The sequence below is a fragment of the Mus caroli genome, unplaced genomic scaffold (genome assembly GCF_978045245.1).
Source record: "Mus caroli unplaced genomic scaffold, Mus_caroli_1 scaffold_11, whole genome shotgun sequence".
Classification (NCBI taxonomy): domain Eukaryota; kingdom Metazoa; phylum Chordata; class Mammalia; order Rodentia; family Muridae; genus Mus; species Mus caroli.
In genome coordinates, this window is record NW_028227266.1 from 120734701 (window position 1) to 120749378 (window position 14678).

The 14678-nt window shown below is 50.8% G+C and overlaps 1 protein-coding gene across 2 annotated transcripts in view; it reads right to left on the reverse strand.

The window, feature by feature from the left end:
• The window catches only part of Ccdc13 (coiled-coil domain containing 13), a 42515-nt gene that overhangs the window by 24906 nt on the left and 2931 nt on the right, over positions 1 to 14678 (reverse strand). For both annotated transcript variants that reach the window (XM_085828206.1, XM_021172328.3), the window contains exons 2-5: positions 12949 to 13175; positions 10018 to 10166; positions 6351 to 6493; positions 4086 to 4175 (exon numbers count right to left, since the gene is read on the reverse strand). In XM_085828206.1, the coding sequence (XP_085684332.1) occupies positions 4086 to 4175; positions 6351 to 6493; positions 10018 to 10166; positions 12949 to 13169 (603 nt within the window). In that variant the 5' untranslated portion in view covers positions 13170 to 13175. The remainder of the gene's footprint in view (positions 1 to 4085; positions 4176 to 6350; positions 6494 to 10017; positions 10167 to 12948; positions 13176 to 14678) is intronic.

The following is a 14678-nucleotide window of genomic DNA, read 5'->3' on the forward strand; positions in this document are numbered from 1 at the left end:
ACAGGGAGAAAGTGGTCACTTGTGGCCTAAATATTAATGACAATCAGTCATTTATCTATTACTATTTCTCTACGTATGCTCCAGGCACTGGCAAGGGCTGGAGTTCTCAGAACCCCCAGCTACTTGAGATGCAAAGCAGAGGTGGGTGGAGCTAAGGCCACCTGGCTAGTATAGGACAAAGCATGGTCTGAATCAGCACAGCCCAACTTCAGGGCTGAGCTCTTTGCTCTCTGTGTCGCACATACATGTGTGGCCACATGCATGGCCACGGCTGGGGCATCTAGAGGAGGCAGCAGGTGCCACATCTCCCAGACACTCCTTGGGCATGGCCACTCTGTGCTGTGCCCAGAGACAGGCTCATGCTAAGAGCATCCTCTTTCCACCTGCAGAAAACCACACTAGTTCAGCAGGCACACCATGATTCCCCAAATCTGAGCCTCGTCTTCTGGATTTGGTGTTGTCAGCATAGGCTGTGACTCTGCTAACAGAGGTGGGCACTGTGTGTTTGCTTGGATGGAAATAAGGCCCAGGTCCAGTCCTTAAGTGTCCCATCTCACTCGAAAGATGCATGTTGGGACTCAGGGTCTGCTTGTGTCTTCTCTCTTTAAAACATATCTAAGCTGGGCTGGAGAGATGGCTCAGCAGTTAAGAGCACTGACTGCTCTTCTAGAGGTCCTGAGTTCAATTCCTAGCAACCACATGGTGGCTCACAACCATCTGTAATGGGTTCTGGTGCCCTCTTCTGGTGTGTCTGAAGATAGTTACAGTGTACTCGTATAAATAAAATAAATAAATCTTTAAAAAAAAATCATCTGAGCTGGGTGTGGTGGCACAGGCCTTTGGGAGCCAAGGGCAGGCAGATCTCTATGAGTTCAAGGCCAGCCTAGTCTACAGGGTGGTTCCAGGCCAGCCAGGGCCACACAGAGAGACGCTGTTTTAATGATGGTGATGATGGTGATGCTATGTTTCAGGCAAATGCTGGATTATTATACTACCTGTCTCTCTGTCTTAGATATTCCTGGGACCTCCATGATCAAACTAGTCAAGCTCCTTCCATCTGCAACAAAAATCAAGTCTAGAAAAGAGCAGAGCTGCCCTGGAATGCATGGAGTTGGGATGGTTCAACGGGATTAGAACCCTTGTCTTGGCCAAGTCTCCCAATATGAGCTTCTGCTGCCAATGGTGCCATAGATTCTTACGGAAACAGAGAGGTTGGTTAGCAAGCTAAATACCCATCAGGCCTTGCTGAGACCTCTGTTCCTGCCCCAGTGGACCAGGGGCCTGGACTTTTGGGAATAGGGTGGTCATGATGGGGGCTTTTGAATCTTTTGGGTTTTTTTTTTTTTTTTTTTTTTTTTTTTTTTTTTAGTGGAACAATCAGAAACTCCTGTAAATGCTAGTGTGAAAGAGAGGTCCATCAGACCAAGTCCAGGAAGTTCATGGAACTTGGAACAGCCTACTGTAAAGCAGTAGTCATAGAAACTAGGCCTGGACATAGGGTTCAGAAGTCTGGGTGCACTTAATACCACTGGCAGGATAAAAGCCAAAAATCAATGTAAACAATATTAACAGAATGGAGAATTCTGAAAAACGCAAATAGATCTTTGAAAAACTACGCATTTTCTGAGTTCTGCCCATGTGGCCCCCTGCTACCCTTTTCTGCTAGGCACCTGTCTTCTCTCTGCTAATGTGTAGCTTTAAATCTACCCTGGACTAAGAAGCCCTCTGCTGGCGCTCAGAGCCTCCTGTCATGAGACTGAGAGCCCTGATAGCCCTGTTTAGGGCACTGTAGGACATGTTAGCCCCCTGTCACCCCTGTGCCACTGTGGCCTGGAGCCAGGCTCTGATGCTCTCTCCCAGCCTCAGCTCCACATCTGCCTGCAGAGGTACTCAACGGGAGGAGTGCCAAGGGCACAGCCTAGGGCAGGCTCTGGGGCGGGGCAAGGGACTTGGGTGGGTGGGTGACAGTGACTAACGCCATATGGCATTCTGGAGAGGCCTAGCAGCTGGCCCATGCTCTGTCCCAGCCACCACACAGGCTTTGGGGAGGTGGGGTTATGTGCCAGCCTGGCTCCCACAGGCTGTTTCTTTTGAAGGACAGCTACAGAGCCCTGGGAACAGGCATTGTTGACTGCTCACAGCACAGCCTCCTGAAGCAGCTGCCCCTCAGGGTCCAGTGTTGCAGACATGGTTTGGTCGTGTCCACAAGCAGAATATACCAGGGAAAGCACCTGGTCTGGCTAAGATGAGAACTGTAGCCTGGCACACTCTTCTATTAGAGATCCCTGCTCTTGTAGCTGGTTATGGAATGCATCTGAGATTCCTGTTCCAGTGACCCAAGAACCCCTCCCTGGGCACCCCCTGATCCCTGATTTATGTTGGCTCATGTCCTTTTCCTGCCTGTGAGCTCTGGGCTCAAACCAAATGCAAAGCAGCTGACACCCAGGTGAGCCAACTGTGCACAATGTTCCAGGTCCCCAGCTTCTATGCCTTGAAGGCACTGTTCCTCCTGGCAGGTCTTCACCACCTACTTCACCAGAGCATAGTACAAGGATAGCTCCTACTCCAGCTTCTCAGATGCAGGGTGAGCTCCTGTTGCCAGTTCAGGCTAGCCCGTTTCTGAAGGCCCATCACACCCTCCTGTACATGGCTAGTCCTTTTCCTCTTAGAACCCTCTATGGACCAAAGTTATGAATCCCTGTGTGGCAAGGCAGATAATCCTATCAGGCTAACAAGGGACCCAACAGTTTCTCACCCAGGGTAACTCAAGTCAAGGGAGCTCACTGGTCCGGATAAATCAAGGACATCTTGGCAGTATTCCTCGCCAGGAAGGGCCACGAGAAACATTGCCTACTAAGAGCACTTTGGCTGCCTCCCTAGCAACAAGACTGGTTCATACACCCATTCCTGCATCCCAAGAGGCCCATCACTGCACACCTAGGACTAAATTCCTGTTAAAAGCAGCAAGCAGTGGCCTGATCCTAAGGCATGGGCCAGAGGCAACATGGAGCAGGAGGGGCACTGAGCTGGCGGTTCCAGGGCTTGGCCACCTGTCACAGTTGGTCTGGCTTCTTGAGAAAACCCTGATGTGGCTGCTGGGACACTCTGCAGACAGGTGAGATTTAACCTGACTTGGGCTTTACATCCCTGGCAACCCATCTATGGCTGCTTACCTTCCTCTCATAAAGCCACATTCACATTGCTGACATTCTGTGACATGTTCACTAGCTACAAAACAAGGTCTGAGGCACAGATCTGTAAGGCTGCAGTGCTGCACAGGGACACAGCGCTCTCAGGAGGCCGGGAGACAGCTATATCACTACACTGCAAGTGTGAGGGTCTGAATTCAGTCTTAGTACCATGTAAACAGCTGGCATGATGCCAAGAGCTTGTAATGCCAATGCTGGGCAGGGACAGAAGATCCAGTCTAATCCAGCTAAATAGCTCAACCAGCCAGCCTGTACTGAGTACTGAGCTTGGGACCAAAGAGAGACCCTGTTTCAAAGGAGTGGATGGCGTTCCTGATGACCCATGAGATTGTCCTCTGGCTTCTTCATGTGTGAATGTACAGGTGCACACACCTCACATGTACACACACACACACCACACACATATGCACACACACACATATGCACACACACATATGCACACACACACACGCACACTGAAGGGAAAAGAACAGAATTGTTCTGGGAAGCCAGGAGCAAGCTTGTCTGTCTGCAAAGCAAGGAGTAGTAGCTGTCACCCTGTAAAGAGACTACTGCAGAGTGGACCAGCCTGGGAGCAGGCATCTAAGTGGACCATCCTTCCCTCCTGGTCTGTGTTCCCAGGGCTTAGAGGCTATAGCTATATAGTCCCCCGACCCCCATGCAAAGTGGCTCAGATCTGGGCCTTCCCTGGGTTCTGCCAGGCATCCTGGGCAAAAGGCATAGACCGGATCTGTTGCTTGGGGACTGCTCTAAGGCCACAATGGCAGAGAAGAGCCCTTGGCTGGGAATTGTGGCAGAGTATCTGAGAGCACACTGGGGAAGGGGAGGCCCGGGTCATGGCTACCTCACAGATGCAGCATAAAGGAGAGCACATACCAAAGCTCTGTCTCCCGTCTGGGTCTTCAGTGGCTTAGCCCCTGCATCAGTGGCCCCCTTGGCTGGTGGCTTGGCTGACGTCATCTGCAGCTGGAAAAGCAAACACGGCACTAAGACTTGGTTCTGCTCGGCAGCTGCACAGCCAGCCGAAGCACTCAGTGCTGCTGGACGTGTGGGCCACCTGTCCTAGTGTCTGAGTTCTTGCTCACATGTGGAACACTAAGGAATGCTCCTTTCCAAGCTACTTGTGACAGGAGAGGTTTGCCTGGTAATCAACCCTATTTCCTAGGAAGGGCAGCCCAAAGATCTTTTAAGACCTTAATAAACAACCACAGCTCAGCCATACTTTCTAGGGTAGTTTGAATGAAAATGGCCCCATAGACTCTTAGGAAATGGCACCATTGGGAGGTGCACTCTTGTGTGTCACTGGGGGTGAGCTCTGAGGTTTCCGAAGCTCAAGCCAGGCCCGATGTCACTCTCTCTCTTCCTGTTGTCTGTGAATCCATTTGTAGAACTCAGAACTTCCTCTACAGCACCATGCCTGCCTTCGTGCCACCATGCTTCCTGCTATGACAATTGTCTTAGTTAGGATTCTATTGCTGTGAAGAGACCCCATGACCATGGTAACTCTTATAAAGGAAAACATTTCATTGGGGCTGGCTATTGATTCACTTGGTAAATGTGCCTGCACATGGTTGGCACACACAGGCCCCTAGACTGGCATTCCATTATTGTCTTGGCAAGAAGTATGGTGACATGCAGGCAGACATGGTGCTGGAGAAGGACCTGAGAGTTCTACGGCTTGATACGCAGGCAGCAGCAGGAGACCATACTACACTGGGCATAGCTTGAGCATCTGTGATCTCAAAGCCCGCCTCCACAGTGACACACCTCCTCCAACAAGGCCACACCTAATAGAGCCACACTCTATGGCCAGGCATTCACACACAACTCTTTGGATACCATTCCTGTTCAAACCACCACAGCGATAACAGACTAAGCCTCAGAACTACAAGTCAGCCCCAATTAAAGTTTCCCTTTCTAGGAGTTGCCGTGGTCATGACATCTCTTCACAGCAATAAAACTCAAATTAAGACACTCTCAGCCCAGAAGGCAGAGAATAAAGGAACCACAGACTTTGGGTTACAGGTGAGATAGAGGGTGGCTACCACATGGTCACAGCCTTATGACAGAGCCTGCTGTAGGCAGCCATCCTTTAGTGACATTTCAATTGTTCTTCATACATGGTGGTCAATCTGATTTGGGGCATGGCCCCCCTCTCACATCCCTGACATCATCCTATTTAGGCTTTGGCCATACTGGTCTCCTGTGCTTTCTGCCCATTTGGCACTATGGGCCTCAAGGCCCTTTGAGTGGATGTTGCTCCCACAGTCTCTGGCTGGGCCTGCTGGGAAAGCCCCTTCAAGCAGCTCCTGCCACTGTTGCCTGTCAAGGTGTCGCTCCTTTTCCTTTGCCCTGGCTGTGCTATGCCACACTCCCACACAGCTACATCTCCCAGGAGTGGTACCACCCATGCCTACTCTATTCCCTCCAGTGAGTGGCTCAGAGCATGAGCCAACTCTCCAGAAACACATCGCAGAATGAATAAACTCTTCCTTAGTGCCAGTTGTAAGGAACAGGGTGGACCATGCAGAGACTCGAAAATAGACTTTGGACTTAGAAAAGGCTGCAAAGGCTCCCTCCAGCCTGAGGAGCCATTCCAACTCTTCAGGAACCAGAACCATGGGGCTGTGCCCTGCTGGAGCAGACAGGTCTGTGGCTAGGTGGGAGGAAGGGAACAGCGAAATGGGGGAGACAGAACTCATCATGTCACTGCTTCTGGATGTGGCTTCAGTTGAACGGGGGTTTCTGGGAGAAGGCTGAGCACATTTATCTTGGGCTTTCTACATGCTAGGCTCTGTCCTACACAGTTAAACACAACATCTCTCAATTCCCAGGAAGCCTGGCAGCAGGGTCAACGCTGGCCACTTGGATGGGGAACCAAGACAGGAGTGGGGCATGTGAACAGCTGCAGATATTACAGTGAAACTCCGTGTTCATCGCCCTTAGCCAGACCATGCCAGGCTTCTTCTCAATGGCCAGTGTCCCCTAGCTGCTTGACATACTTCCTCTCTTTGCATGTGGCAGACACCAGAAATCTCACTCCAAACAACTGTGCCCTGTGACCTCCATAAGGACCCAAGACCTCCAAGTGTGGCCCCTCTCTGGAGTCCACTTCCCAGGAAGAGCAGCCCAGGCCCTTACTTGCTGTTCCAGCTCCTGGATGCGATTGTTCAGCTGCTTTATCCTGGCCTTCGCGCTCTCTGACTCGGCCATCAGCCCCCGGTTCTTTTTGGACAGTTCAACAATTTTGGTGGCAACTAGATCTCCAGCCATCCCAGACGTCCCTAAAATGAAAGAAATCGCAAGGTCCATTAAAAACACAACCTGCACCTCAAATCTGCACAGTTGTTCAGAGCATCAGCAGGTCGCAGGCAAACTATAAGATCGGAAGGCAGCTGGGCACAATGCCTGTAATCCCAAGTCAGGAGCTAGAGGCAGGGGGATTGGAAGTCCAAAGCCATTCTCAGCTACATAGGGAGCTCAGCCTGGGCTACATAAGACCTGGAAAAATAATCAGATACCAGGATCTTAACTGTACAGAGAGTGAGCTATGAACCTCAGTGAGCAGGGCATAGCCCCTGACCTTTCTGTATCTGCCCGATACCAGCTTTGGCTGGTAGAGAGTGTGCAGGGAGACAGTCCAACTGGCTTCTTGCTTATGCTTTCTTACAAGATATCTCTAGCCAAGGTCAGCTGGCTGGTTCCTAAAGAGGGACACATGGAATAAAGTTGCGGTACCCTAGCCAAATCCCAAAGAAGGTCCAGATGTGTGCTGTATGTGTGTGCACATTGTGTGCTGTATGTGTGCACACATACCGATGCATGCTTTATACGTGCACACATTGTATGCTATGTGTGTGTGCACATGCACATGCTGTTGTGTGCTTTGTGTGTGTGCACACTGTGTGCTGTAGGTGTGCATACATGCACATAGGTTCAGGTGTGTAGGAAATCAGAGTCAACCATGGGTGTTGCTCCTTAGGGTGCTGACCACCCTTTTGGTTTTGAGACCCAGTCTCTCACTGGCCTAGACCAGAAGCTATACTGGCAGGCCAGGGAGCCCCAGCCCCACCTGCTTCCCCAGCATGGCACTACAAGTGCAATGTGTTTTCAAAAACATGATACTTGGGATCAAACTCAGGTCTTTATGTTTGCAAGGCCAGGGTACTAGCTACCTAGACCCCATGAATAAATTCTTAGTGCTCAATATTGCTGAGATCACGTGGTTGGGAGTTGCCCAGAGCTGTGGTAACACATGACCAAGACAAGCAGATTCATTCAGTGGAAGTGATTCAGTAGGAATGGAGAATGCATCCTCCAGCAGTACCGACAGACAATAAACAGAGCCAAGTATGTACTCTGTGGGAGGAACGTGTGCTCGGAATGAAGAGGGGTGCCTGTGGTAGGTGATGACATTTTAGACAGGGATGGCCAGGGAGGGGCCTCTGAGAGAACAGGAAGTGTGAACAGTGGCCTAAGTTAATAAAAGGGAGGGATCCAGCCAAGAGGCAGAGTGCTGGGAAGGGGCTCTCAACATAGGAGGCAGCCCCGAGAAGCTGGGGTGGGCGTGGGGAGGAGGTGTGTGCAGGAAGATGAGTGCCAGCTGGGGCTACCTGGTGAGCAGCAAGAGCTCTTGTAGCCTGGCCACTCTGCGCTGCGCCCAGGATCAGCGGGAGCTCGGTCAGGACGGACACAACTAGAAGTCACTTCCCTGCCAACTTCCCTGCCAAATGGTGGTGGCACACACCTTTACTCCCAGCTCTCAGGAGGCAGAGGCAGAGGCAGAGGCAGAGGCAGGCAGATCTCTAAGTTGGAGGCCAGCCTGGTCTACACAGTGAGTTCAAGGATAGCCGGGGCTACACAGAGAAACTCTGTCTGGAAGAAGAAAATAAATGTCACTCCCCTCTAAGCCTCAGACCACAGAAAGAGACAAGCACACAGGGAAGCGCTCCAGCAGGTAAAGAAACTCCATTTGAGCTGAGTTTCGGGTCGGTTGTGGTGTGAACACCCTGCTCCACGTTGTTATGGAGCGCACTCCTCAGATCAACGTATGCAGAAGGTTTCTAGAAAGAAATCGCTAACAATCGTAGAGGAAATGTGAGTGGCCCAGAGACAGTCTTCCTGGGACTAATTTCCTCTTAGGACTCAAAAGCAACAAAAATCCACAATTAGCCAGCTGAAGACTGTCCAAGGAAGCCCTGGGAGCGGGGAGAGCCCAGTGACAGCACCCTTTCCCTGCCTCCCCAGCCCTTCCTGGGACAGCCTCAGTCCTGAAGCAGCAACCCTGGGGATAAACAGGTCAGAAGAGTGAGCAGACAGGCCAGCACCTGACAACAGTCCTTACAGCACACAGAGCAGCCAAGAGCAGAGCTCAGCGCTCACCCTGAGCTCTTCCAGACGGCTCCACTTCCAGATGACACTTAAAAGCTGTGTGCGGTGCAAGCTGCACTCCCCATACTAGGAAGTTAGACACAAAAGGATCAAGAATTCAAGGCTTGATTTAGCTACACAGAAAAACAGAGTATACCCCGTGCTATATGAGATCTTATCTGGAAAAAAAATTAATAAACCCACAAAACTGTAATACATAATCAGGACACAAAGGGACCTAGATGGTGCTAAAGTTCCTGCAGCCCTCAGCAAGTGGAGAAAGAGTAACTAATTCTAACTGGAGTGTATGCCATGCTTAGTGCAAATTAAGCAAGAGATGGAGCTGTGCCTGGTGGTGAGCTGGGAATCCAGCACTGAGGAAGCTGAGGAAGGATCCCAAGTTCTAGAACAGCCTGAGCGACAGATGTGAGGGAAGAGAAGGGGAGGGGAAAATGAAGGGAGGGAGGGGAGGGGGACAGGGAAAATACTCAGAAAACAAGGACCAGCCAGACCAAGGTTCAGCATGGGGAGCAGAGCTAAGCAGTCCCAGGAAAAGCACAGGTGTGTGCACATGTGTGTGCGTTGGCAGATGGAAGAGGTGGAGCAACAGTACAGGCTGGGGAGGAGGAACCACCCCAAGCCCTGCCCACCCACCCTTCCTGTTGGTGGGGATGGATCCCCCACTCTCCCTGGAGCCCTGGCTTAACCAACACACCCCAACCCCCAACCATGCCCCTGAGCAGCAGGAAGCAAAGCTGAGTGTCTATCCCCACAACCCAAAGCCTTGTCTTCCTGTTTTCTGTTTTAGATAGGAAAAGCCAAAGAACAGAAGGAAGAGGTGCATCCAGCTACTGGGGGCCTTTGGGATGCTGAAGTCCTCCTGATGGGACTTTTGCCAAACCTGTTTAGGGAGAAGGGAGGGAGGGGCTCTGGAAAGAGCAGGGCAGTCCCACTGCTCCCCCTGGTGGATGACACTGGCTCTCTGTTTTACTCACCTGGGAGGTTTGTTGTGGCCCACAGGAGCACTATGCCATCAGAGGCACAGCCCCCACCAATTTACATGCTGGGTCAGAGGCATCACTGCAGAGCCTGTGCCTAGCCCACACCCACAGGGCCAAGGTTACCCCTTGTGAAGACCTGCAGAATCGGAGTCCTTATCACACCTCTGGTGCCAAGTTCTCCACCAGAGTTAAAGTGCAGCCCAGACCTACAGGGTTGCTGAGGGTGGCATCTGTCAAGGGTGTTTGGGTTGTAGAAACCTTTCATAGAGGAGCCGACGTTCCTTCTGCAGCACACAGCAGGTGTGTGTAGCATCTAAGCCAAGTACCAAGGAGAGAGAGAGACCCCATCGACTACTGTGAGCACACCTGACCCCGTACTGTTCTCTTACAGGACAACTGGGCCCACCCGCCTGGACTCCAAGCCACACTGGAGTTACCGGTGAAGGCCAATCTGTCCTCTTCTATTTTCTTCTTGAGGTGTTTGATCTCAAAGTCCCTCTCCTTCAGCAACTTATACAGTCGCCCGTTCTCATCGACTGTCTCCCGGAGCTCACTGCGAAGATGCTGGATTTCATCTTCCAACACCCTGCAAGGGAAAGATGGACCGACTGCTCCTCACAGGCAACAGTGCCCAGGCCTCCGAAAGCTGGCTTGCACCTGTAGTATCAGGGTTGGCCACTAGGGGGCACTAAGAAGTTGTCTGTACAAAATAAGACCGAAACTGTGAGAGAAGAGAGGAGATTTAAACATACTGTTCTCAGAGCTGAGTGATTAAGTGTGGATGTGCTATGTAAGAAGACTCAGGTAGTGTTGCTTATTTCTTCAGATGGGTTATATAAAAATCCTTGTGTGTATGTGTGTGTGTCCATGTGTATGAGTGTGTGTGTCCGTCCATGTGTACGAATGTGTTTGTGTGTGTGCAGATGCGCATGTATGCAGACATGCACATGTGCATGCGTGTGGAGCTGAGAGAACACTGTGGAGGTTATGCTCAGACATGCCATCTACCTTCCTTGAGACAGGGTGTCTCACTAGCCTAGAAGCCAAGTTCACCTAAAACCTGGACACCAGCCTCAATTTTTAATTAAGACTTAGAATTTCTATATGCCCTTGCAGGATAACATGTCTGTGTGTGTGCATGTGTGTACATGTGTGTATGAATGTATGTACATGTGTGAAAACACCAACTATGTTAGACTGGCTTGTCAGAGAGCCAGGATCTGCTGTCCCTGTCTTTACAAAGGCATGTGACCATGCCCAGAGTGATGGGAGGGGCAGATGACACAGCCCAGAGCAGAACAGCTAACAAGCACTTTATGAAGGACAGGGATTGTAGGTGGGGACCACTGTGAACGCTGCTGTGCCTGACATCACTCCACCAAAGGCCCGAGTGGCTGCCAGCTCCACTGTCTATGGTTTGGGGCCAGGCCCACTATAGATAGGTCTGGATCAAGCTGAGGTAGATATTTAAGAGCCATAGGACTTTTTAATTATTGAGAAAGCCCCCCCCCCAATGGCATTTTACAATAGGTCATTTGGAAAACCAAGAAACCATAAAAAATGAGTTTGAATCCAGCAAAAATATTCTGGGCAAGATCAAAAGCAAAGAGACAACTCATCGATGGCTGTGGTCTTTGGGACAAGGCTATCACAAGGTACTGCATCAGTCTACACAGGTCTGCGTGCTCCTGTGACACTGTCTGTAGAACCATGAAAGGCAGCCTGGTTCCTGGTTGAGCACAGGCTGGAAACCCCAGTGACCCTGAGGGACAGCAGGCGTTTTGCCACGCTCCCGGACACCAGGCTCCTGACACCAGGCTGCAGCCCTCCATAGATCTGTGGCCATCAGTCATGTAAGGGCAATACCCCAAGCCCCTCTCTAGAAGATGTGAGTGACTTGTGGTCACACAGCCTCAAGACAGATCTCCATTTTAATGAGGCACCTAAAGGCCTGGAGGCTTAGCCAATAAACACCCTTTCCCAGACACTCCTCCCTGCAAAAGGTATTTTACCTCAGGCCCACCCTGAGAACTGGGGTAAGGTTTTTACTCATCCACTTTCCGTCATGACAAAAAATGCCTTAAAACCATGGACTGCCTCTTTTCATCAAGAGCCGCCATGGGGAGCAATGGAGCAGGCCTTCACCTAAAGAGCTGGCCATCTAGTCTTCTTAGAAGACTTAGACTTAGAAGGCCTCTCAGCACTCCCAGCCACGGCCTCCATCAAGCCCACGCCAAATCACCCACTGAACAGACCAAGGACTCTCTTCCCCGTGGGACCCAGCCGGAGCTCTCCCCCATTTTCCCTCATCCCCGGGCTAGATCCAGCCCGCAGGTCCCCACTCTGTTCTCAGCTCTTCTGTGGTTTCCAGCGGTGCCTGGGTGCCCAAGAGCCTGAGAATCAGATGGCCCGGGTCTCCCTGTAGGCCTGGGAACCCCCAAGCCAGCTCCGGCTTTCCTTGGGATCTCAGACTACACCCCCTAATCCCAGAGCTGTGTCCCGCAGCTTCCCATAGCCCAACACCCACTCAGAACCCATGTGAGGCAAGCGCAGTAAAAATTTCCCACATCCCTCCTTCCCAAGCAGCTCAAGCCCTGTGGCAGAGCGGACTCGGGACCCCTATAACCCTACAACTGTCAGGTCCAGAGCACTGAGAACATTCTGTATATCTCCAAACTTTCACACTAATGACTAGAGAAATCTGCAGAGCTTCAGAACAGGGTGACATTTATGTGCTAATATCTCTCAGGGTGTGTGTGTGTGGGGGGGGGTTAGTGCTGGCAGAGGTGAAAGGCCCGGAAAGAACCCAAAGGATCTACAAACTATCAAGTCCACCCCAGTCCTTAGAAGCACAGGTCTAAGCAAAGTGAGAGAGAAGTCGGACTAACCATGGCTTGATGCGCTTACAGTCTCTCCGTCTGCCTTTAAATACACTGCCTAGCAGTGCTCGCCCAGAAACCACAGCTCTGTCAGCTACAAGAGGCCTCAGACATCTGTGTGACACTTACTCTGAACTTCCAAACACCTGCCTAGGCGAACCAGCTGTCTCCACCTGCCTTCTCCAAGGGCCTGCACTGCGTCCACTGCACCCCTGCCCTCTCCACCTGCATCCACTATGTCCATTGCATCCCTACCCTCTCTACCTGCCTGCAGAGAGTTCACTGCACCCCTGTCCTCTCCACCTGCCTGCACTGCGTCCACTGCACCCCTGCCCTCTCCACCTGCATCCACTGTGTCCATTGCATCCCTACCCTCTCTACCTGCCTGCAGAGAGTTCACTGCACCCCTGTCCTCTCCACCTGCCTGCACTGCGTCCACTGCACCCCTGCCCTCTCCACCTGCCTGCAGTGCGGCCGAAGGGTCCTTACCTCTTTTCAAATATGTTTTTTAGGTTCTGCTCCTCTGTGTCGAGGAGGCTGAGGCCATCTGGGATCACCATGAGCCCTTCCTGGTTGTCAGCTTTGCTTTGACAGCTCAGCTCTTTCTCCCTCTTTTTCTCCATCTGCTTCTGTAACCGTCGGTGCTGTAGCTCCTGCATGGCCTTGAACTGGAGTCGCAGAGTGTCTGACGAGCTCTCATCAGCCGCCATCTTGCCCTGAGAACAGAGAAGCCAGAGCTGACTGTACGACTGACTAGCACGTGACTAGCACATGGCACGATGTGGGCCAGCTGAGGCCGAGGTTGTCTACTGAGCCAACAGTGAATCTAAGAAGGCGCTTGCTCGCACTCGGACACCCTCACCTAAAGCGAGGCAGACTCCCTGACTGCAGGTGGCAGCAGGAGACTCACTGTTCTGCCTCATCTGTAGCCCTTCTGTCAGCAGCTTTCAACTCTGGCTGCACATTAGCATCTCCCAGGAGCTGTCAAAGCTGAGGATGTCTGAGCTCAACTCCAGACCAGCTAGATCCCAGTCTCTGGACATAGGCTCCAGCCATCATTTCTTCTTCACAGTTGGGGGCTAGAGCTGGGTGAGTGGCACATACGAACAGTCCCAGAGTTTGGATCTCAACAGGAGAACCAGGCATTAAAGGCCAGCCTGGGCTACAGAGCGCTGTGTGTCAAAAACCAAAAATAAGTAAATAGTTTATTTGAGGTATAATTTCACACATTAAAACACATGAACAGATAGCTCAGCAAATCTTTCTACCATACTTTGAGGTGACCCATTCACCCAGAAGACAAGCCCCAAAGTACTGGTTTAGACCTAAAGCCCTTTGGAATCAAGTGCTTCTGACATATGCCTCCTTGTCCATCTGTCCTTCCTTCCCACAGGCAAGGAAAGAGCTTATGATGATGTAAGGAAAACATCATTTGCTACATCCACTCCAGTAGCGACTTGCTTGACAGGTTTAGAAACTGGGAAGAAGTCCCGAGGCGAAGAGTTTCACGAAAACTTAGTCTCCTGGAACTGTGGCATCCCATAGCACGTATGCTCCAATTTTGTCCTTGCGAATGGATCTGTGTGCTTCCTTTCAGTATTGTTTTGTTATAGGTGCCTCCAAGCAATGACTTGCCAAATACCTAAGCAAAATTGAACTTTGCTTCCTGGCCTTCACCAATGCTCTAGATAGTCCTTGAGCCTTGAGCCGACCCTGAGCTTGGAATTCCATAAGATGTTGCCTATTCAGTGACATTCAGAATTGCCTTTAGTATTGTAAGAGAGATAGTGAAAGAAATCAGGCATTACTATCTATTACATAGTTAGAAATCTCAGGGCAAACTTAGCAAAGTAAATTTAGAATTCTTATTATAGTTACGTTTGGCAGACTACATTACTTATTAGTAGAAAGTCCCCCCACACTATCACTTAGAATAAAAGCCAAGTCACTCCCATATACAGGAATTTACATTGGTTTAGGAAGTAGATCAGGTTGTAGTTTAAGGAGGAACTAGAGTATTGCATTATTCATGAGAAGGTTAGCTAGAGTGGAACTCCCTAATTAGAACCATGACTTGGGTGTGAAAGCCCCTGCCCTAGAAGTGTAAAGACTTCACAACTGGCTTCTAAGACTATAGCTGACCTTAGATAGAGCTGACTTTGTCTCAGTTGTTTTATTGCCCATTTCCTGCCAGTCTTTGTGTTAGCATTTCCTTTGTT